General features: G+C 43.0%; 5 protein-coding genes across 5 annotated transcripts; all 5 read right to left on the reverse strand.

Annotated features, from left to right (window-relative positions):
- Positions 1-493: 493 nt before the first annotated feature.
- LOC147300887 (E3 SUMO-protein ligase ZBED1-like) lies at positions 494-2,236 on the reverse strand. The gene is made up of 2 exons (XM_086282260.1): positions 1,164-2,236; positions 494-872 (listed from the first exon to the last, which is right to left on the reverse strand). The coding sequence occupies exons 1-2, from the start codon at positions 2,234-2,236 to the stop codon at positions 494-496; spliced, it is 1,452 nt and encodes a 483-aa protein (XP_086138386.1).
- Positions 2,237-8,786: 6,550 nt separating this feature from the next.
- Positions 8,787-10,517, reverse strand: LOC147300888 (E3 SUMO-protein ligase ZBED1-like). The gene is made up of 2 exons (XM_086282261.1): positions 9,445-10,517; positions 8,787-9,165 (listed from the first exon to the last, which is right to left on the reverse strand). Exons 1-2 carry the CDS (start codon positions 10,515-10,517, stop codon positions 8,787-8,789), a joined length of 1,452 nt encoding a protein of 483 aa, XP_086138387.1.
- Positions 10,518-12,203: 1,686 nt separating this feature from the next.
- LOC147300889 (uncharacterized) lies at positions 12,204-13,991 on the reverse strand. The gene has a single exon (XM_086282351.1). It carries the CDS (start codon positions 13,989-13,991, stop codon positions 12,204-12,206), a length of 1,788 nt encoding a protein of 595 aa, XP_086138477.1.
- Positions 13,992-17,109: 3,118 nt separating this feature from the next.
- On the reverse strand, positions 17,110-18,834 carry LOC147300890 (E3 SUMO-protein ligase ZBED1-like). The gene is made up of 2 exons (XM_086282262.1): positions 17,762-18,834; positions 17,110-17,488 (listed from the first exon to the last, which is right to left on the reverse strand). Exons 1-2 carry the CDS (start codon positions 18,832-18,834, stop codon positions 17,110-17,112), a joined length of 1,452 nt encoding a protein of 483 aa, XP_086138388.1.
- Positions 18,835-20,480: 1,646 nt separating this feature from the next.
- Positions 20,481-22,268, reverse strand: LOC147300891 (uncharacterized). Its single transcript, XM_086282350.1, has one exon. It carries the CDS (start codon positions 22,266-22,268, stop codon positions 20,481-20,483), a length of 1,788 nt encoding a protein of 595 aa, XP_086138476.1.
- Positions 22,269-23,990: the final 1,722 nt, after the last annotated feature.

Here is a 23,990-nt window from a genome sequence, read left to right on the forward strand (position 1 = left end):
TGGCAACTGCTCCAAAAGTGACACATGAAATAGGCTGACATTTGAGTTTGACACGGGAGGTGAGGGGGTGTTTTGAATATGCTTGACTCCGTCACGAGGTTGCGCACAGCATCACCGGCAAGGGGGCTTGGTTTGAGAGGTTTTTGGCATCTGTGATGTGATTTACAACCATCCACCCATGTACAGCAAGAAGCCGCACTCACAACCGTGGGCATCAGCAAGTTGGTGAAATTTAAACAAAACAAAACAGCATTCCATCTGAAACTCTCTTATTGTACCCAAAATACAAATTTTAGTGATTACATGTGGCTTCATTAATTATGTTCAAACGGATGAATACATAACGCAAGTAATAACTTTATGATCAGTCAGTGAATGAAGGAGCTCAAGAGTGCAAATATAGTTGCAATAAAGTGACAAATATGCCCTTTTATGTCAAACAAAGACCGAAATAAGTGGCATCAGTGTGAGGATGAGAATGAGCGATCCAACCTCACACTGCAGATATCAGGGCAAAGCACAGTGGGGGGGTTGCAGTCTTCTTGGCTGGACCTTCTTCTGCAGTGTGTGATCTTCTAGGAGAGTCTTCATGCAGCATGCCTGCCAGTGTGGTCCACACTGCTTCTCTGTCAGTCTTGGGCACACTGCGTAGGTCTTTAAAACGTGGGTCCAGTGCAGTTGCGATCTGGAGCCATGCATAGTTGGTATGTTCCTGGCGGGAAGCAAGGTCTTCCTTAAACTTCTCTTTAAACCTCACCACATATGCAGGGTCCTCATCAGTTACTTCCATGACACGGCGCAGGTGGCAGAAGGCTGGTAGAACTACAGAGCAGGAGACGTAGGCCTCTCCTCCCAGCAGTTCAGTCACATATCTGCAGTGGAATACACACACACACACACACACACACACACACACACACACACACACACACACACACACACACACACACACACACACACACACACACACACACACACAGAGAGAGAGAGAGAGATAAGACAGCAAATTTAAAAAAGCTTTTTAATACTAGGTAATATTAATAAAATATTTGATTTCATTTATTTTTTAAATAAGACATTTTCATAATAACAAAACTGATTTAAGATGTATGTTTGATACATTTAATCTAAACCTACAATTATGGTCACAATGACAGGCTCACCTGCAGGGCTCTAGAAGTGTCTCCAGTCTCTGGAGTTTGTCCCACTCTGGAGGCGTCAGGAGGACAAGTTTATGCTTTTGTTTATCCAGAGTCGCGGTTACTGCAGTTTGGTTGCGGATCAAGCGCTTCACCATCTCCAGCGTGGAGTTCCAGCGCGTAGGCACGTCCTGGGCCAACGGCTCCTGCTTGCGCCCCAGTGACACCTGCTCTGCGTTCAGCTCTGCTGTGTTTGCTGGGCTGTGCTTAAAATGGCCAACAATTTTGCGGCATTTGGCCAGCGCAGTGACAAAGCCACTGTCTGCGAGACTCACTGTGATGCATCTCTGTAGAATGTGCGCGGTACACGGCATGTGATTGAATGGCATGATGCGAGCCGCGGCGATCATATTGCGCGCACTGTCCGTGCCTACTGTTGTCACCTTCTCCTCAATTCTCCACCTGCGAGCAACAGTCTGGAACTGCTCTGCACAAGCCTCCGCAAAGTGCCGCTCTTCCGTTTTCATTATAGTCAGCGCAAAGGATGTCAGACCCCAGGCTTCAGTGATTAAATGCGCAGTAACTCCCAGGTAATTGTCATTACTCAATGATGTCCAGTGGTCTCCTGTCAGAGCCACGCATTCTGTGTGAACTAAAGCCTCTTCTTTTTTCTTTTTCTCCGTTTCATACAGTTCGTGGATTCGAATTGTTATTGTGCTTCTCGCTGGGGGCTTGTAGGACGCGTCCTGAGATGCAACCTTTAAAACATCCGCAAAGCCCTTGTCCTCCACAATGCTTAGCGGTCTGCAGTCCTTTGCTATCCATTTGGCTATATTGTCGGTCAGTTTGTCCAAAGAAGACTTACCGAGTGGCCTGCGTTCACTAAGAGTGGTCTGACGCAGGCCGGGTGAAGCTGCTGCCCCGACAAACGCGTGTTTGGCATTAAGGTGGTATTTTAAGGTCGAATTTGAACGGTGAAATTGAAACTCTTTACTACAGTGAGTGCAAATTACAACGCGTTTGTTTATTGTCCCATCTATGTTCTTCTTGTATTTAAATTCCCCATCCAGAAGGCCATCCGCTTCCTGCTTCTCCATTTTCAGTGGCGCGGTAAACAAATCAAGTGGAATTATGGGAGCGACTTATCTGCGTGTTGCGCTAAATAGTTAAATATTCTAACGTAATTAATTCCAAAATTTAATTATCGCAATTAACGCGTTAATTTCGACAGCTATAAATATAATATAATATAATATAATATAATATATCATGTTGCTATTTAATGTTTTTTGTTCGTGTTGCAGCTGCTCTGTGAGCCAAGCTTTCGTTGTCTAAATTCAATGGCAATATATCTCTGCACCACACGATGGCGATAGATTCTCACAGACAGTCTGTGCTCTGCTTCCGCCACCAGTCATCTTTAAATCTTTTTTTTAATTCAATGAAACCTTTATTTAACTGTCCATCTCGCGGCATTACTTAAAAAAAATCATATTTAAATACAAAGAAGATTAAATACATGAACGACAGTAAATTGATAAAATAAGAGCAAATAAATATATTTACAAATGATAGCAACATCAATGGAATAAAAGCATGAACAGCAGCAGAAGGAGAAAGAGGCCTGTATCTACATTATTACTCTGGCAGCTCTCAGTCTCCATACTGACAGGACACGTTGCAGCGTAATTGCAGACAGGTGCGTGGGCCTGAGCTCCGCCCAGGCAGAATGACGAGTGGAAGAAAGCAGCAACACAATAAACATATGTAGCCTTGCGGAGCCGGCCGGGCAGACACCGAGACAGAGTGCAACGATTTTATACGTGACAACACACACAAAAAAACACACACAACAAAAATCAGAATGTGTTTGTGATTTGGATTTTTATTTAAAGGTGAAACCTTTTTTCTTTTCTTGTTTTGCCAGATTAGACATTTTGATTCATTTCATTTAGTTTTTTTGTTTTACTTTGATGCTATAATAGATGTTTTTAAAATGTAGTCATATTTAATACTATATTGCAGGGGTGCCCAATCCCGGTCCTCGAGAGCTACCGTCCTGCAGCTTTTAGATGCATCCCTACTCCAACACAGCTGAATCAAATGGTTTGATTACCTCTTCAGCATGCCATCGTGTTTGGCAAAGGCCTGATAACAAGCCATTCATTTGATTCAGCTGTGTTGGAGTAGGGATGCATCTAAAAGCTGCAGGATAGTAGCTCTCGAGGACTGGGATTGGGCAGCCCTGCTATATTGCATCATGGCAAAACAACAGTCTCCTCAAGCTGCTTTATACTGTAAGGTAAAAACACTACAGTAAAAGCCAGAAAACCCCAACAATCCAATGATCCCCTTTGAGCAAGCACTGGGCGACAGTGGGGAGGAAAAACTCCCTTTAGGAAGAAACCTCCGGCAGAACCAGGCTCAAGAAGGGGCGGCCATCTGCTGCGACCGGTTGGGGGTGGGTGGGCAATCTCAGTCCACGAGGGCCGGTGTCCCTGCAGGTTTTAGATGTGTCCTCGAACCAACACAGCTGATTTAAACGGCTAAATTAGCTCCTCAACATGTCCTGAAGTTCTCCAGAGGCCTGGTAACGAACTAATCATGTGATTCAGGTGTGTTGAGCCAAGGTGAGATCTAAAACCTGCAGGGACACCGGCCCTCGTGGACTGAGAATGCCCACCCATGATATAGGGAGACAAGATGAAGTATACTTCTAATGGCCTATTTTAGCAGTTAATTTTTAACAATCAACTGGTGGTAATCCATCATCAGAATTGAGGAAAGGTGGTGTTGATGGAGACTCTACAGGAGGATTCACTGGGGAAGCCATACCTGCACTTCTGCCAGGGTGTCTTGGACGTACCTGAATAAATGTAGTTTTCCCTGGAAGTGGACGAGGATTAATCTGAGACGGAGTCTCCTCAGAACATCTCCCCATCATGCTTCTATGGTCCAACGATGCCAGCTTTTGTCCTTTCTGTTTTTCTAATTTAAGCTGGAGTTGAGCGTCTTTCACTCTAGATTTTAGATGACCTATCTCTTTTTCTTCATTGGCAGCCTTTTGGATAATCTGGTTCACTGGTCCAATGAGCTCCTCTCTTTGTCGGAATAAAGCGTACTCGGAAGACTTTACCATGTCATTGTACTGCTTTTTAAATGATTCCAGCTCCCGTGTTTTAGCTAGTAAAGCTGCATCTAGATCCTTGCATCTGATACGTAGACAGTTCAGCTGTTTTTCAAGAAACTCCGTTGTTCCAACAAAGGGGGTGCCTTCCACTCCGTCTACGTATTTATTTTTCAAGTAGTGGAACATATCCCTAAATTCCACCTTTTCTTTTCCTCTCAAGTGACCTTCATGTGGAAATGCCTTTTCAAAGGACAAAACGCACTGGCACAATTCCTCTTGGAAGTAGCGCTCTTTCTTCTCCAGCCAATTCACTTTGGATATAAATCTTTCCCGTTGCTTTTTTGTGGAGCGCAGTTTCTCTTCCAGCGCCACCTTTTCAGCCAGTGCCTGATTGTGTGCCGCTTTTACTTTGTGCCGGTCCACTGCTGTCTTTCTGTGGTTTTCCTGCTCTGTGCTTAGGGCCTTTTTGACGTCTTCAATTTTCTTTTTCAAAGAATCAACTTCGTCTTCAAGCATAGCCTTCATTTTCTTTTCCAAGGCCAGAGCTCTAATATTACTCTGGCATTTCTGCTTGATCGCCATATTCTGGGCCTTTTGGTCGTCTATCACTTTGCCCATTTGACCTTTCTCCTCTGTTAATTCTTTCATGTTTTTAACCATAAATTCATTTTCGTCTTGTAACTGTGTATTATGCCACAAAACACCGTCAATCCAACACTGCGAGGATTGACGTTCTTCCTCGCGTTCCTTAACCGCATTGACGGTCACACCTCTACTATTTTTTACTGCCGTCTGCAGCTTTTCTATTTTGGAGTCATACATGTTGATCACCTCTTCTAACTTCCTGTCTGCAGCATTTGCTTTGTTTTCCAGTTTTTTAGTATTTTCCTGGTAAAACTGCTGCATCTTATTTTTTTCCTCTTTGTGGCGTTTCAATAATAATTCAACAACTTGGCTGTTGTGAAATTGCTGACGTGCCACCTTTTCTTTCTCTGTTTCCAGCAGTCCTTGCAGGACTTGGACTTCGTCCTCGTGTTTTTCTTTAAGCTCAGCCAGAGTTTTCTCCGTCTCTGCGCGGAACTTTACCAGAGCTTCGTGGTCATCTTTTATCGAGTCCAACCTGTCTGCGATGTTTGTCCTGTCATCCAAGACCGAACCCAGCAGCTTATTATTCTGCAAAAGTTCATTGTTTTCTTTTGTTAGATCCTCGATCCGTTTCTTATTGACTGTATGCAGGTTTTTGAAGTAGTCAAGCTCAGTTTTGAGCTTTTCAACCTCGTCGATCATTGGCTGCAGTCTTTGCTCGAACTGTCTGGCATATGTTTCTTTTTCTTTTTCACTTTTTTTAACCATTGTTTTCGAGAAATTAACATTTCTGTCTTTGTTAGCTTTCGAACTCATTTCTGCTTTTTTATGTGCTGTATCACTCCAACAAAACGATAGCTTAATGAATTCCCTTTGACAGCTGTCCTCTATTTATAGACTTGAACATCAAAGGATGAAAGGACTGTCACTATGACATCACCACGTTCTGTGACGTAACAGGGCTTTGGAGCGTGATGTCACGGGGGTGGGCGTGGAAAGGATTTTGGGGGTCTAAACAAAGCGTGTCTTTTTTTTAAAACTTTATTTAACAAACAATGAGTATACAACATACGAACAGATGAAGTATACAACAGAACATGAACACAAAAAGCCAAGGGTGAAAGAAAAAGGTAACAATTATAAGAATACACGCAAAAATTCACATACATATATTGTTGTGAGAGCCTTTTTGTTGGTGCAGTCTGATATTGATTGTATGTGCATGTGCACATCCTTAAAATAATGACAGAAATATGGTGTTTTGTTAGTAAACTTACATTTATGGATAAAAAATTTAGCTAAAAGTATTAAGAAATTTATCATAAAAAACATTTCTCATACTTCTTGGGGAACTTAAAGAAACAGAATAAAACATTTTCCCATCGTAAAGAAAACTCCCTTAAAATATGGACAATAACAAAGCTGCTAAATTCCTTCCAGAATCTCTGTGTAAAAGAACAGTACCAAAAAAGATGTGTCACCGTTTCTGGATGATCCCCACAGAAAGTACAATTAGTATTTATGTCCCTTTTAAATTTGACCATGTAGTGACTGGCTGGATAACATGTATGTCGAATTTTAAAAGAGACTTCTTTCACCTTATTTACAATCAAATATTTATGGGGGACCATCCAGACTGTCTTCCGCTTGATATCTGGAACACTGATTGGAAAATTATATAGTGCAATAAAGTCGTTGTAAGTAAGTAGTTGTCCCTCTTTACTAACCAGCTGAGCCACCAATAGGATCCCATTTTGGAGCCAAGTTTCCAGGAAAAGTGATTTATTTTTCTATAAAATATCTCTGTTGTTCCAGATAAGGTATTTGTGAGGTGAGAAGTTGTGTTTATAAATGAGGGTCCACGCTAAGAGGACCTGCTTATGGAAGGATGAAAGCTTTACAGGGACTTTCTCAACATTGTAATTACAATTTCAAATAAAAGTAAAGCCACCAAAACGAGAGAAAATGTGGTATGGTATAAAGTTCCAGATAGAGGTAGGGTTTTAAGAAAATGTTTGGCCCAATTAATTTTGAAAGTGTTATTTAAAGTAGAAAAGTCTAAGACGTTAAGCCCACCTGATTCGTACTTATTCATCACAACAGTTTTTCTAATATAGTGCGTACGGTTTTTCCATATAAAATTAAAGAGCATACGGTCAATATCTTTACTACTTTTCTTATCCAGATGTAAGGAGAGAGCAGCATATGTTCATCGGGATATCCCTTCAGCTTTAGTAATTAACACTCTACCTTTCAAAGACAAGTCCCTTGTTCCAAGATGGCGCCGCCGCGTATGGATGCCCCGGTGCTTCAGTGCGTTACTTCTGTTTTGTTTTTGTGCATAACTTCTGTGTCTGGGCACTCCTCTGGATATTCTTACACTAGAGAAGAGCTTCTTAACTACAGGACTACAACACCTGTGGATTTACTTCCAATATTTGTCGCATCTGCGGCAGATTTACTGCAGACTCTGATCAGGAAAGTGAGACGCCGAAAGCGAGGAAAGCGAGCCGGCGCACTCGTGCGTCTGAGGAGACGCGGACTGCGAACTGCTCTTCCTGGGATCTTCCTTTCCAACGTACGCTCACTCAGGAATGAGATGGACGAGCTGGCCCTGATGAGAAGCATGAACAGAGACGTTGCCTCCTCCTGTGTCTTGTGTTTTACGGAGTCGTGGCTCTGTGAGGACATCCCGGACAGCGCGCTCAAGCTGGAGGGCTTTCATCTGCTGCGCGCGGACCGGCAGGCCTCTCTCTCTGGTAAGACCACAGGTGGACGTGTCTGCTTCTACATTAATAGTGGCTGGTGCACAGATGTAACAGTGATTGCTCAGCACTGCTCTTCCTCTCTGGAATACCTTTTTATTCACTGCAAACCGTTTTATTCTCCGCGGGAGTTTGCTTCATTCATCTTGGCCGCTGTTTACATCCCGCCAGATGCGGATGCGCAGGCAGCTCAGTGCGCACTCGCGGAGCAGATACTGCACATGGAGCGGACATTCCCGGACTCTCTCATCATTGCTCTTGGGGACTTTTACAACACCCCCCTCCTCACCCCACACAAAAGAGGATTTCACACCACCTCCTCCCACCACAACCCTTCATATTCATGAAGCAGATGCGAGGAAGCAGTTTAAGAGTCTGAATGCTCGGAAAGCTCCCGGCCCAGACGGTGTGTCTCGTCTACTGGACGCAGCCGGAGGGTTCACTTGGTTGTTTGCTCTCAATAGAAGCTGAGCGCGTCTCCGTGTCTGTGCTGGTAAACGATACTGAGTCCCAGTGCTCAGTAAACTGTACACCTGACCGTTATTCTCCCACTGAATCCGGTGTGTCCACGGTCCAACACGTGCACGCAGATGGTGCTGACCGGTGCCCAAACACACCAGAACACCAAATAAGTAAAATAACACAAACACGAACTTCTCCATGGCTCGTCGGGATGGCAACTGCTCCAAAAGTGACACATGAAATAGGCTGACATTTGAGTTTGACACGGGAGGTGAGGGGGTGTTTTGAATATGCTTGACTCCGTCACGAGGTTGCGCACAGCATCACCGGCAAGGGGGCTTGGTTTGAGAGGTTTTTGGCATCTGTGATGTGATTTACAACCATCCACCCATGTACAGCAAGAAGCCGCACTCACAACCGTGGGCATCAGCAAGTTGGTGAAATTTAAACAAAACAAAACAGCATTCCATCTGAAACTCTCTTATTGTACCCAAAATACAAATTTTAGTGATTACATGTGGCTTCATTAATTATGTTCAAACGGATGAATACATAACGCAAGTAATAACTTTATGATCAGTCAGTGAATGAAGGAGCTCAAGAGTGCAAATATAGTTGCAATAAAGTGACAAATATGCCCTTTTATGTCAAACAAAGACCGAAATAAGTGGCATCAGTGTGAGGATGAGAATGAGCGATCCAACCTCACACTGCAGATATCAGGGCAAAGCACAGTGGGGGGGTTGCAGTCTTCTTGGCTGGACCTTCTTCTGCAGTGTGTGATCTTCTAGGAGAGTCTTCATGCAGCATGCCTGCCAGTGTGGTCCACACTGCTTCTCTGTCAGTCTTGGGCACACTGCGTAGGTCTTTAAAACGTGGGTCCAGTGCAGTTGCGATCTGGAGCCATGCATAGTTGGTATGTTCCTGGCGGGAAGCAAGGTCTTCCTTAAACTTCTCTTTAAACCTCACCACATATGCAGGGTCCTCATCAGTTACTTCCATGACACGGCGCAGGTGGCAGAAGGCTGGTAGAACTACAGAGCAGGAGACGTAGGCCTCTCCTCCCAGCAGTTCAGTCACATATCTGCAGTGGAATACACACACACACACACACACACACACACACACACACACACACACACACACACACACACACACACACACACACACACACACACACACAGAGAGAGAGAGATAAGACAGCAAATTTAAAAAAGCTTTTTAATACTAGGTAATATTAATAAAATATTTGATTTCATTTATTTTTTAAATAAGACATTTTCATAATAACAAAACTGATTTAAGATGTATGTTTGATACATTTAATCTAAACCTACAATTATGGTCACAATGACAGGCTCACCTGCAGGGCTCTAGAAGTGTCTCCAGTCTCTGGAGTTTGTCCCACTCTGGAGGCGTCAGGAGGACAAGTTTATGCTTTTGTTTATCCAGAGTCGCGGTTACTGCAGTTTGGTTGCGGATCAAGCGCTTCACCATCTCCAGCGTGGAGTTCCAGCGCGTAGGCACGTCCTGGGCCAACGGCTCCTGCTTGCGCCCCAGTGACACCTGCTCTGCGTTCAGCTCTGCTGTGTTTGCTGGGCTGTGCTTAAAATGGCCAACAATTTTGCGGCATTTGGCCAGCGCAGTGACAAAGCCACTGTCTGCGAGACTCACTGTGATGCATCTCTGTAGAATGTGCGCGGTACACGGCATGTGATTGAATGGCATGATGCGAGCCGCGGCGATCATATTGCGCGCACTGTCCGTGCCTACTGTTGTCACCTTCTCCTCAATTCTCCACCTGCGAGCAACAGTCTGGAACTGCTCTGCACAAGCCTCCGCAAAGTGCCGCTCTTCCGTTTTCATTATAGTCAGCGCAAAGGATGTCAGACCCCAGGCTTCAGTGATTAAATGCGCAGTAACTCCCAGGTAATTGTCATTACTCAATGATGTCCAGTGGTCTCCTGTCAGAGCCACGCATTCTGTGTGAACTAAAGCCTCTTCTTTTTTCTTTTTCTCCGTTTCATACAGTTCGTGGATTCGAATTGTTATTGTGCTTCTCGCTGGGGGCTTGTAGGACGCGTCCTGAGATGCAACCTTTAAAACATCCGCAAAGCCCTTGTCCTCCACAATGCTTAGCGGTCTGCAGTCCTTTGCTATCCATTTGGCTATATTGTCGGTCAGTTTGTCCAAAGAAGACTTACCGAGTGGCCTGCGTTCACTAAGAGTGGTCTGACGCAGGCCGGGTGAAGCTGCTGCCCCGACAAACGCGTGTTTGGCATTAAGGTGGTATTTTAAGGTCGAATTTGAACGGTGAAATTGAAACTCTTTACTACAGTGAGTGCAAATTACAACGCGTTTGTTTATTGTCCCATCTATGTTCTTCTTGTATTTAAATTCCCCATCCAGAAGGCCATCCGCTTCCTGCTTCTCCATTTTCAGTGGCGCGGTAAACAAATCAAGTGGAATTATGGGAGCGACTTATCTGCGTGTTGCGCTAAATAGTTAAATATTCTAACGTAATTAATTCCAAAATTTAATTATCGCAATTAACGCGTTAATTTCGACAGCTATAAATATAATATAATATAATATAATATAATATAATATAATATAATATAATATAATATAATATAATATAATATATCATGTTGCTATTTAATGTTTTTTGTTCGTGTTGCAGCTGCTCTGTGAGCCAAGCTTTCGTTGTCTAAATTCAATGGCAATATATCTCTGCACCACACGATGGCGATAGATTCTCACAGACAGTCTGTGCTCTGCTTCCGCCACCAGTCATCTTTAAATCTTTTTTTTAATTCAATGAAACCTTTATTTAACTGTCCATCTCGCGGCATTACTTAAAAAAAATCATATTTAAATACAAAGAAGATTAAATACATGAACGACAGTAAATTGATAAAATAAGAGCAAATAAATATATTTACAAATGATAGCAACATCAATGGAATAAAAGCATGAACAGCAGCAGAAGGAGAAAGAGGCCTGTATCTACATTATTACTCTGGCAGCTCTCAGTCTCCATACTGACAGGACACGTTGCAGCGTAATTGCAGACAGGTGCGTGGGCCTGAGCTCCGCCCAGGCAGAATGACGAGTGGAAGAAAGCAGCAACACAATAAACATATGTAGCCTTGCGGAGCCGGCCGGGCAGACACCGAGACAGAGTGCAAAGATTTTATACGTGACAACACACACAAAAAAACACACACAACAAAAATCAGAATGTGTTTGTGATTTGGATTTTTATTTAAAGGTGAAACCTTTTTTCTTTTCTTGTTTTGCCAGATTAGACATTTTGATTCATTTCATTTAGTTTTTTTGTTTTACTTTGATGCTATAATAGATGTTTTTAAAATGTAGTCATATTTAATACTATATTGCAGGGGTGCCCAATCCCGGTCCTCGAGAGCTACCGTCCTGCAGCTTTTAGATGCATCCCTACTCCAACACAGCTGAATCAAATGGTTTGATTACCTCTTCAGCATGCCATCGTGTTTGGCAAAGGCCTGATAACAAGCCATTCATTTGATTCAGCTGTGTTGGAGTAGGGATGCATCTAAAAGCTGCAGGATAGTAGCTCTCGAGGACTGGGATTGGGCAGCCCTGCTATATTGCATCATGGCAAAACAACAGTCTCCTCAAGCTGCTTTATACTGTAAGGTAAAAACACTACAGTAAAAGCCAGAAAACCCCAACAATCCAATGATCCCCTTTGAGCAAGCACTGGGCGACAGTGGGGAGGAAAAACTCCCTTTAGGAAGAAACCTCCGGCAGAACCAGGCTCAAGAAGGGGCGGCCATCTGCTGCGACCGGTTGGGGGTGGGTGGGCAATCTCAGTCCACGAGGGCCGGTGTCCCTGCAGGTTTTAGATGTGTCCTCGAACCAACACAGCTGATTTAAACGGCTAAATTAGCTCCTCAACATGTCCTGAAGTTCTCCAGAGGCCTGGTAACGAACTAATCATGTGATTCAGGTGTGTTGAGCCAAGGTGAGATCTAAAACCTGCAGGGACACCGGCCCTCGTGGACTGAGAATGCCCACCCATGATATAGGGAGACAAGATGAAGTATACTTCTAATGGCCTATTTTAGCAGTTAATTTTTAACAATCAACTGGTGGTAATCCATCATCAGAATTGAGGAAAGGTGGTGTTGATGGAGACTCTACAGGAGGATTCACTGGGGAAGCCATACCTGCACTTCTGCCAGGGTGTCTTGGACGTACCTGAATAAATGTAGTTTTCCCTGGAAGTGGACGAGGATTAATCTGAGACGGAGTCTCCTCAGAACATCTCCCCATCATGCTTCTATGGTCCAACGATGCCAGCTTTTGTCCTTTCTGTTTTTCTAATTTAAGCTGGAGTTGAGCGTCTTTCACTCTAGATTTTAGATGACCTATCTCTTTTTCTTCATTGGCAGCCTTTTGGATAATCTGGTTCACTGGTCCAATGAGCTCCTCTCTTTGTCGGAATAAAGCGTACTCGGAAGACTTTACCATGTCATTGTACTGCTTTTTAAATGATTCCAGCTCCCGTGTTTTAGCTAGTAAAGCTGCATCTAGATCCTTGCATCTGATACGTAGACAGTTCAGCTGTTTTTCAAGAAACTCCGTTGTTCCAACAAAGGGGGTGCCTTCCACTCCGTCTACGTATTTCTTTTTCAAGTAGTGGAACATATCCCTAAATTCCACCTTTTCTTTTCCTCTCAAGTGACCTTCATGTGGAAATGCCTTTTCAAAGGACAAAACGCACTGGCACAATTCCTCTTGGAAGTAGCGCTCTTTCTTCTCCAGCCAATTCACTTTGGATATAAATCTTTCCCGTTGCTTTTTTGTGGAGCGCAGTTTCTCTTCCAGCGCCACCTTTTCAGCCAGTGCCTGATTGTGTGCCGCTTTTACTTTGTGCCGGTCCACTGCTGTCTTTCTGTGGTTTTCCTGCTCTGTGCTTAGGGCCTTTTTGACGTCTTCAATTTTCTTTTTCAAAGAATCAACTTCGTCTTCAAGCATAGCCTTCATTTTCTTTTCCAAGGCCAGAGCTCTAATATTACTCTGGCATTTCTGCTTGATCGCCATATTCTGGGCCTTTTGGTCGTCTATCACTTTGCCCATTTGACCTTTCTCCTCTGTTAATTCTTTCATGTTTTTAACCATAAATTCATTTTCGTCTTGTAACTGTGTATTATGCCACAAAACACCGTCAATCCAACACTGCGAGGATTGACGTTCTTCCTCGCGTTCCTTAACCGCATTGACGGTCACACCTCTACTATTTTTTACTGCCGTCTGCAGCTTTTCTATTTTGGAGTCATACATGTTGATCACCTCTTCTAACTTCCTGTCTGCAGCATTTGCTTTGTTTTCCAGTTTTTTAGTATTTTCCTGGTAAAACTGCTGCATCTTATTTTTTTCCTCTTTGTGGCGTTTCAATAATAATTCAACAACTTGGCTGTTGTGAAATTGCTGACGTGCCACCTTTTCTTTCTCTGTTTCCAGCAGTCCTTGCAGGACTTGGACTTCGTCCTCGTGTTTTTCTTTAAGCTCAGCCAGAGTTTTCTCCGTCTCTGCGCGGAACTTTACCAGAGCTTCGTGGTCATCTTTTATCGAGTCCAACCTGTCTGCGATGTTTGTCCTGTCATCCAAGACCGAACCCAGCAGCTTATTATTCTGCAAAAGTTCATTGTTTTCTTTTGTTAGATCCTCGATCCGTTTCTTATTGACTGTATGCAGGTTTTTGAAGTAGTCAAGCTCAGTTTTGAGCTTTTCAACCTCGTCGATCATTGGCTGCAGTCTTTGCTCGAACTGTCTGGCATATGTTTCTTTTTCTTTTTCACTTTTTTTAACCATTGTTTTCGAGAAATTAACATTTCTGTCTTTGTTAGCTTTCGAACTCATTTCTGCTTTTTTATGTGCTGTATCACTCCAACAAAACGATAGCTTAATGAATTCCCTTTGACAGCTGTCCTCTATTTATAGACTTGAACATCAAAGGATGAAAGGACTGTCACTATGACATCACCACGTTCTGTGACGTAACAGGGCTTTGGAGCGTGATGTCACGGGGGTGGGCGTGGAAAGGATTTTGGGGGTCTAAACAAAGCGTGTCTTTTTTTTAAAACTTTATTTAACAAACAATGAGTATACAACATACGAACAGATGAAGTATACAACAGAACATGAACACAAAAAGCCAAGGGTGAAAGAAAAAGGTAACAATTATAAGAATACACGCAAAAATTCACATACATATATTGTTGTGAGAGCCTTTTTGTTGGTGCAGTCTGATATTGATTGTATGTGCATGTGCACATCCTTAAAATAATGACAGAAATATGGTGTTTTGTTAGTAAACTTACATTTATGGATAAAAAATTTAGCTAAAAGTATTAAGAAATTTATCATAAAAAACATTTCTCATACTTCTTGGGGAACTTAAAGAAACAGAATAAAACATTTTCCCATCGTAAAGAAAACTCCCTTAAAATATGGACAATAACAAAGCTGCTAAATTCCTTCCAGAATCTCTGTGTAAAAGAACAGTACCAAAAAAGATGTGTCACCGTTTCTGGATGATCCCCACAGAAAGTACAATTAGTATTTATGTCCCTTTTAAATTTGACCATGTAGTGACTGGCTGGATAACATGTATGTCGAATTTTAAAAGAGACTTCTTTCACCTTATTTACAATCAAATATTTATGGGGGACCATCCAGACTGTCTTCCGCTTGATATCTGGAACACTGATTGGAAAATTATATAGTGCAATAAAGTCGTTGTAAGTAAGTAGTTGTCCCTCTTTACTAACCAGCTGAGCCACCAATAGGATCCCATTTTGGAGCCAAGTTTCCAGGAAAAGTGATTTATTTTTCTATAAAATATCTCTGTTGTTCCAGATAAGGTATTTGTGAGGTGAGAAGTTGTGTTTATAAATGAGGGTCCACGCTAAGAGGACCTGCTTATGGAAGGATGAAAGCTTTACAGGGACTTTCTCAACATTGTAATTACAATTTCAAATAAAAGTAAAGCCACCAAAACGAGAGAAAATGTGGTATGGTATAAAGTTCCAGATAGAGGTAGGGTTTTAAGAAAATGTTTGGCCCAATTAATTTTGAAAGTGTTATTTAAAGTAGAAAAGTCTAAGACGTTAAGCCCACCTGATTCGTACTTATTCATCACAACAGTTTTTCTAATATAGTGCGTACGGTTTTTCCATATAAAATTAAAGAGCATACGGTCAATATCTTTACTACTTTTCTTATCCAGATGTAAGGAGAGAGCAGCATATGTTCATCGGGATATCCCTTCAGCTTTAGTAATTAACACTCTACCTTTCAAAGACAAGTCCCTTGTTCCAAGATGGCGCCGCCGCGTATGGATGCCCCGGTGCTTCAGTGCGTTACTTCTGTTTTGTTTTTGTGCATAACTTCTGTGTCTGGGCACTCCTCTGGATATTCTTACACTAGAGAAGAGCTTCTTAACTACAGGACTACAACACCTGTGGATTTACTTCCAATATTTGTCGCATCTGCGGCAGATTTACTGCAGACTCTGATCAGGAAAGTGAGACGCCGAAAGCGAGGAAAGCGAGCCGGCGCACTCGTGCGTCTGAGGAGACGCGGACTGCGAACTGCTCTTCCTGGGATCTTCCTTTCCAACGTACGCTCACTCAGGAATGAGATGGACGAGCTGGCCCTGATGAGAAGCATGAACAGAGACGTTGCCTCCTCCTGTGTCTTGTGTTTTACGGAGTCGTGGCTCTGTGAGGACATCCCGGACAGCGCGCTCAAGCTGGAGGGCTTTCATCTGCTGCGCGCGGACCGGCAGGCCTCTCTCTCTGGTAAGACCACAGGTGGACGTGTCTGCTTCTACATTAATAGTGGCTGGTGCACAGATGTAACAGTGATTGCTCAGCACTGCTCTTCCTCTCTGGAATACCTTTTTATTCACTGCAAACCGTTTTATTCTCCGCGGGAGTTTGCTTCATTCATCTTGGCCGCTGTTTACATCCCGCCAGATGCGGATGCGCAGGCAGCTCAGTGCGCACTCGCGGAGCAGATACTGCACATGGAGCGGACATTCCCGGACTCTCTCATCATTGCTCTTGGGGACTTTTACAACACCCCCCTCCTCACCCCACACAAAAGAGGATTTCACACCACCTCCTCCCACCACAACCCTTCATATTCATGAAGCAGATGCGAGGAAGCAGTTTAAGAGTCTGAATGCTCGGAAAGCTCCCGGCCCAGACGGTGTGTCTCGTCTACTGGACGCAGCCGGAGGGTTCACTTGGTTGTTTGCTCTCAATAGAAGCTGAGCGCGTCTCCGTGTCTGTGCTGGTAAACGATACTGAGTCCCAGTGCTCAGTAAACTGTACACCTGACCGTTATTCTCCCACTGAATCCGGTGTGTCCACGGTCCAACACGTGCTCAACACGATGGTGCTGACCGGTGCCCAAACACACCAGAACACCAAATAAGTAAAATAACACAAACACGAACTTCTCCATGGCTCGTCGGGATGGCAACTGCTCCAAAAGTGACACATGAAATAGGCTGACATTTGAGTTTGACACGGGAGGTGAGGGGGTGTTTTGAATATGCTTGACTCCGTCACGAGGTTGCGCACAGCATCACCGGCAAGGGGGCTTGGTTTGAGAGGTTTTTGGCATCTGTGATGTGATTTACAACCATCCACCCATGTACAGCAAGAAGCCGCACTCACAACCGTGGGCATCAGCAAGTTGGTGAAATTTAAACAAAACAAAACAGCATTCCATCTGAAACTCTCTTATTGTACCCAAAATACAAATTTTAGTGATTACATGTGGCTTCATTAATTATGTTCAAACGGATGAATACATAACGCAAGTAATAACTTTATGATCAGTCAGTGAATGAAGGAGCTCAAGAGTGCAAATATAGTTGCAATAAAGTGACAAATATGCCCTTTTATGTCAAACAAAGACCGAAATAAGTGGCATCAGTGTGAGGATGAGAATGAGCGATCCAACCTCACACTGCAGATATCAGGGCAAAGCACAGTGGGGGGGTTGCAGTCTTCTTGGCTGGACCTTCTTCTGCAGTGTGTGATCTTCTAGGAGAGTCTTCATGCAGCATGCCTGCCAGTGTGGTCCACACTGCTTCTCTGTCAGTCTTGGGCACACTGCGTAGGTCTTTAAAACGTGGGTCCAGTGCAGTTGCGATCTGGAGCCATGCATAGTTGGTATGTTCCTGGCGGGAAGCAAGGTCTTCCTTAAACTTCTCTTTAAACCTCACCACATATGCAGGGTCCTCATCAGTTACTTCCATGACACGGCGCAGGTGGCAGAAGGCTGGTAGAACTACAGAGCAGGAGACGTAGGCCTCTCCTCCCAGCAGTTCAGTCACATATCTGCAGTGGAATACACACACACACACACACACACACACACACACACACACACACACACACACACACACACACACACACACACACACACAGAGAGAGAGAGAGAGATAAGACAGCAAATTAAAAAAAGCTTTTTAATACTAGGTAATATTAATAAAATATTTGATTTCATTTATTTTTTAAATAAGACATTTTCATAATAACAAAACTGATTTAAGATGTATGTTTGATACATTTAATCTAAACCTACAATTATGGTCACAATGACAGGCTCACCTGCAGGGCTCTAGAAGTGTCTCCAGTCTCTGGAGTTTGTCCCACTCTGGAGGCGTCAGGAGGACAAGTTTATGCTTTTGTTTATCCAGAGTCGCGGTTACTGCAGTTTGGTTGCGGATCAAGCGCTTCACCATCTCCAGCGTGGAGTTCCAGCGCGTAGGCACGTCCTGGGCCAACGGCTCCTGCTTGCGCCCCAGTGACACCTGCTCTGCGTTCAGCTCTGCTGTGTTTGCTGGGCTGTGCTTAAAATGGCCAACAATTTTGCGGCATTTGGCCAGCGCAGTGACAAAGCCACTGTCTGCGAGACTCACTGTGATGCATCTCTGTAGAATGTGCGCGGTACACGGCATGTGATTGAATGGCATGATGCGAGCCGCGGCGATCATATTGCGCGCACTGTCCGTGCCTACTGTTGTCACCTTCTCCTCAATTCTCCACCTGCGAGCAACAGTCTGGAACTGCTCTGCACAAGCCTCCGCAAAGTGCCGCTCTTCCGTTTTCATTATAGTCAGCGCAAAGGATGTCAGACCCCAGGCTTCAGTGATTAAATGCGCAGTAACTCCCAGGTAATTGTCATTACTCAATGATGTCCAGTGGTCTCCTGTCAGAGCCACGCATTCTGTGTGAACTAAAGCCTCTTCTTTTTTCTTTTTCTCCGTTTCATACAGTTCGTGGATTCGAATTGTTATTGTGCTTCTCGCTGGGGGCTTGTAGGACGCGTCCTGAGATGCAACCTTTAAAACATCCGCAAAGCCCTTGTCCTCCACAATGCTTAGCGGTCTGCAGTCCTTTGCTATCCATTTGGCTATATTGTCGGTCAGTTTGTCCAAAGAAGACTTACCGAGTGGCCTGCGTTCACTAAGAGTGGTCTGACGCAGGCCGGGTGAAGCTGCTGCCCCGACAAACGCGTGTTTGGCATTAAGGTGGTATTTTAAGGTCGAATTTGAACGGTGAAATTGAAACTCTTTACTACAGTGAGTGCAAATTACAACGCGTTTGTTTATTGTCCCATCTATGTTCTTCTTGTATTTAAATTCCCCATCCAGAAGGCCATCCGCTTCCTGCTTCTCCATTTTCAGTGGCGCGGTAAACAAATCAAGTGGAATTATGGGAGCGACTTATCTGCGTGTTGCGCTAAATAGTTAAATATTCTAACGTAATTAATTCCAAAATTTAATTATCGCAATTAACGCGTTAATTTCGACAGCTATAAATATAATATAATATAATATAATATAATATATCATGTTGCTATTTAATGTTTTTTGTTCGTGTTGCAGCTGCTCTGTGAGCCAAGCTTTCGTTGTCTAAATTCAATGGCAATATATCTCTGCACCACACGATGGCGATAGATTCTCACAGACAGTCTGTGCTCTGCTTCCGCCACCAGTCATCTTTAAATCTTTTTTTTAATTCAATGAAACCTTTATTTAACTGTCCATCTCGCGGCATTACTTAAAAAAAATCATATTTAAATACAAAGAAGATTAAATACATGAACGACAGTAAATTGATAAAATAAGAGCAAATAAATATATTTACAAATGATAGCAACATCAATGGAATAAAAGCATGAACAGCAGCAGAAGGAGAAAGAGGCCTGTATCTACATTATTACTCTGGCAGCTCTCAGTCTCCATACAGACAGGACACGTTGCAGCGTAATTGCAGACAGGTGCGTGGGCCTGAGCTCCGCCCAGGCAGAATGACGAGTGGAAGAAAGCAGCAACACAATAAACATATGTAGCCTTGCGGAGCCGGCCGGGCAGACACCGAGACAGAGTGCAACGATTTTATACGTGACAACACACACAAAAAAACACACACAACAAAAATCAGAATGTGTTTGTGATTTGGATTTTTATTTAAAGGTGAAACCTTTTTTCTTTTCTTGTTTTGCCAGATTAGACATTTTGATTCATTTCATTTAGTTTTTTTGTTTTACTTTGATGCTATAATAGATGTTTTTAAAATGTAGTCATATTTAATACTATATTGCAGGGGTGCCCAATCCCGGTCCTCGAGAGCTACCGTCCTGCAGCTTTTAGATGCATCCCTACTCCAACACAGCTGAATCAAATGGTTTGATTACCTCTTCAGCATGCCATCGTGTTTGGCAAAGGCCTGATAACAAGCCATTCATTTGATTCAGCTGTGTTGGAGTAGGGATGCATCTAAAAGCTGCAGGATAGTAGCTCTCGAGGACTGGGATTGGGCAGCCCTGCTATATTGCATCATGGCAAAACAACAGTCTCCTCAAGCTGCTTTATACTGTAAGGTAAAAACACTACAGTAAAAGCCAGAAAACCCCAACAATCCAATGATCCCCTTTGAGCAAGCACTGGGCGACAGTGGGGAGGAAAAACTCCCTTTAGGAAGAAACCTCCGGCAGAACCAGGCTCAAGAAGGGGCGGCCATCTGCTGCGACCGGTTGGGGGTGGGTGGGCAATCTCAGTCCACGAGGGCCGGTGTCCCTGCAGGTTTTAGATGTGTCCTCGAACCAACACAGCTGATTTAAACGGCTAAATTAGCTCCTCAACATGTCCTGAAGTTCTCCAGAGGCCTGGTAACGAACTAATCATGTGATTCAGGTGTGTTGAGCCAAGGTGAGATCTAAAACCTGCAGGGACACCGGCCCTCGTGGACTGAGAATGCCCACCCATGATATAGGGAGACAAGATGAAGTATACTTCTAATGGCCTATTTTAGCAGTTAATTTTTAACAATCAACTGGTGGTAATCCATCATCAGAATTGAGGAAAGGTGGTGTTGATGGAGACTCTACAGGAGGATTCACTGGGGAAGCCATACCTGCACTTCTGCCAGGGTGTCTTGGACGTACCTGAATAAATGTAGTTTTCCCTGGAAGTGGACGAGGATTAATCTGAGACGGAGTCTCCTCAGAACATCTCCCCATCATGCTTCTATGGTCCAACGATGCCAGCTTTTGTCCTTTCTGTTTTTCTAATTTAAGCTGGAGTTGAGCGTCTTTCACTCTAGATTTTAGATGACCTATCTCTTTTTCTTCATTGGCAGCCTTTTGGATAATCTGGTTCACTGGTCCAATGAGCTCCTCTCTTTGTCGGAATAAAGCGTACTCGGAAGACTTTACCATGTCATTGTACTGCTTTTTAAATGATTCCAGCTCCCGTGTTTTAGCTAGTAAAGCTGCATCTAGATCCTTGCATCTGATACGTAGACAGTTCAGCTGTTTTTCAAGAAACTCCGTTGTTCCAACAAAGGGGGTGCCTTCCACTCCGTCTACGTATTTCTTTTTCAAGTAGTGGAACATATCCCTAAATTCCACCTTTTCTTTTCCTCTCAAGTGACCTTCATGTGGAAATGCCTTTTCAAAGGACAAAACGCACTGGCACAATTCCTCTTGGAAGTAGCGCTCTTTCTTCTCCAGCCAATTCACTTTGGATATAAATCTTTCCCGTTGCTTTTTTGTGGAGCGCAGTTTCTCTTCCAGCGCCACCTTTTCAGCCAGTGCCTGATTGTGTGCCGCTTTTACTTTGTGCCGGTCCACTGCTGTCTTTCTGTGGTTTTCCTGCTCTGTGCTTAGGGCCTTTTTGACGTCTTCAATTTTCTTTTTCAAAGAATCAACTTCGTCTTCAAGCATAGCCTTCATTTTCTTTTCCAAGGCCAGAGCTCTAATATTACTCTGGCATTTCTGCTTGATCGCCATATTCTGGGCCTTTTGGTCGTCTATCACTTTGCCCATTTGACCTTTCTCCTCTGTTAATTCTTTCATGTTTTTAACCATAAATTCATTTTCGTCTTGTAACTGTGTATTATGCCACAAAACACCGTCAATCCAACACTGCGAGGATTGACGTTCTTCCTCGCGTTCCTTAACCGCATTGACGGTCACACCTCTACTATTTTTTACTGCCGTCTGCAGCTTTTCTATTTTGGAGTCATACATGTTGATCACCTCTTCTAACTTCCTGTCTGCAGCATTTGCTTTGTTTTCCAGTTTTTTAGTATTTTCCTGGTAAAACTGCTGCATCTTATTTTTTTCCTCTTTGTGGCGTTTCAATAATAATTCAACAACTTGGCTGTTGTGAAATTGCTGACGTGCCACCTTTTCTTTCTCTGTTTCCAGCAGTCCTTGCAGGACTTGGACTTCGTCCTCGTGTTTTTCTTTAAGCTCAGCCAGAGTTTTCTCTGTCTCTGCGCGGAACTTTACCAGAGCTTCGTGGTCATCTTTTATCGAGTCCAACCTGTCTGCGATGTTTGTCCTGTCATCCAAGACCGAACCCAGCAGCTTATTATTCTGCAAAAGTTCATTGTTTTCTTTTGTTAGATCCTCGATCCGTTTCTTATTGACTGTATGCAGGTTTTTGAAGTAGTCAAGCTCAGTTTTGAGCTTTTCAACCTCGTCGATCATTGGCTGCAGTCTTTGCTCGAACTGTCTGGCATATGTTTCTTTTTCTTTTTCACTTTTTTTAACCATTGTTTTCGAGAAATTAACATTTCTGTCTTTGTTAGCTTTCGAACTCATTTCTGCTTTTTTATGTGCTGTATCACTCCAACAAAACGATAGCTTAATGAATTCCCTTTGACAGCTGTCCTCTATTTATAGACTTGAACATCAAAGGATGAAAGGACTGTCACTATGACATCACCACGTTCTGTGACGTAACAGGGCTTTGGAGCGTGATGTCACGGGGGTGGGCGTGGAAAGGATTTTGGGGGTCTAAACAAAGCGTGTCTTTTTTTTAAAACTTTATTTAACAAACAATGAGTATACAACATACGAACAGATGAAGTATACAACAGAACATGAACACAAAAAGCCAAGGGTGAAAGAAAAAGGTAACAATTATAAGAATACACGCAAAAATTCACATACATATATTGTTGTGAGAGCCTTTTTGTTGGTGCAGTCTGATATTGATTGTATGTGCATGTGCACATCCTTAAAATAATGACAGAAATATGGTGTTTTGTTAGTAAACTTACATTTATGGATAAAAAATTTAGCTAAAAGTATTAAGAAATTTATCATAAAAAACATTTCTCATACTTCTTGGGGAACTTAAAGAAACAGAATAAAACATTTTCCCATCGTAAAGAAAACTCCCTTAAAATATGGACAATAACAAAGCTGCTAAATTCCTTCCAGAATCTCTGTGTAAAAGAACAGTACCAAAAAAGATGTGTCACCGTTTCTGGATGATCCCCACAGAAAGTACAATTAGTATTTATGTCCCTTTTAAATTTGACCATGTAGTGACTGGCTGGATAACATGTATGTCGAATTTTAAAAGAGACTTCTTTCACCTTATTTACAATCAAATATTTATGGGGGACCATCCAGACTGTCTTCCGCTTGATATCTGGAACACTGATTGGAAAATTATATAGTGCAATAAAGTCGTTGTAAGTAAGTAGTTGTCCCTCTTTACTAACCAGCTGAGCCACCAATAGGATCCCATTTTGGAGCCAAGTTTCCAGGAAAAGTGATTTATTTTTCTATAAAATATCTCTGTTGTTCCAGATAAGGTATTTGTGAGGTGAGAAGTTGTGTTTATAAATGAGGGTCCACGCTAAGAGGACCTGCTTATGGAAGGATGAAAGCTTTACAGGGACTTTCTCAACATTGTAATTACAATTTCAAATAAAAGTAAAGCCACCAAAACGAGAGAAAATGTGGTATGGTATAAAGTTCCAGATAGAGGTAGGGTTTTAAGAAAATGTTTGGCCCAATTAATTTTGAAAGTGTTATTTAAAGTAGAAAAGTCTAAGACGTTAAGCCCACCTGATTCGTACTTATTCATCACAAGTTTTTCTAATATAGTGCGTACGGTTTTTCCATATAAAATTAAAGAGCATACGGTCAATATCTTTACTACTTTTCTTATCCAGATGTAAGGAGAGAGCAGCATATGTTCATCGGGATATCCCTTCAGCTTTAGTAATTAACACTCTACCTTTCAAAGACAAGTCCCTTGTTCCAAGATGGCGCCGCCGCGTATGGATGCCCCGGTGCTTCAGTGCGTTACTTCTGTTTTGTTTTTGTGCATAACTTCTGTGTCTGGGCACTCCTCTGGATATTCTTACACTAGAGAAGAGCTTCTTAACTACAGGACTACAACACCTGTGGATTTACTTCCAATATTTGTCGCATCTGCGGCAGATTTACTGCAGACTCTGATCAGGAAAGTGAGACGCCGAAAGCGAGGAAAGCGAGGCGGCGCACTCGTGCGTCTGAGGAGACGCG

This window comes from Aulonocara sp. 'chitande type north' Nkhata Bay, linkage group LG23, assembly GCF_057382095.1.
Source record: "Aulonocara sp. 'chitande type north' Nkhata Bay isolate Kocher_YH1m ecotype deep benthic linkage group LG23, A_spYH_male_GT1.1, whole genome shotgun sequence".
Taxonomy (NCBI): Eukaryota; Metazoa; Chordata; class Actinopteri; order Cichliformes; family Cichlidae; genus Aulonocara; species Aulonocara sp. 'chitande type north' Nkhata Bay.

Coding starts and splice junctions, on each gene's coding strand:
- LOC147300887 (XM_086282260.1), bottom strand. CDS start 2,236: ATGGAGAAGCAGGAAGCGGATGGCCTTCTGGATGGGGAATTTAAATAC. Junction 873..1,163: donor ACACTTCTAGAGCCCTGCAG/GTGAGCCTGTCA, acceptor ATTCCACTGCAG/ATATGTGACTGAACTGCTGG.
- LOC147300888 (XM_086282261.1), bottom strand. CDS start 10,517: ATGGAGAAGCAGGAAGCGGATGGCCTTCTGGATGGGGAATTTAAATAC. Junction 9,166..9,444: donor ACACTTCTAGAGCCCTGCAG/GTGAGCCTGTCA, acceptor ATTCCACTGCAG/ATATGTGACTGAACTGCTGG.
- LOC147300889 (XM_086282351.1), bottom strand. CDS start 13,991: ATGAGTTCGAAAGCTAACAAAGACAGAAATGTTAATTTCTCGAAAACA.
- LOC147300890 (XM_086282262.1), bottom strand. CDS start 18,834: ATGGAGAAGCAGGAAGCGGATGGCCTTCTGGATGGGGAATTTAAATAC. Junction 17,489..17,761: donor ACACTTCTAGAGCCCTGCAG/GTGAGCCTGTCA, acceptor ATTCCACTGCAG/ATATGTGACTGAACTGCTGG.
- LOC147300891 (XM_086282350.1), bottom strand. CDS start 22,268: ATGAGTTCGAAAGCTAACAAAGACAGAAATGTTAATTTCTCGAAAACA.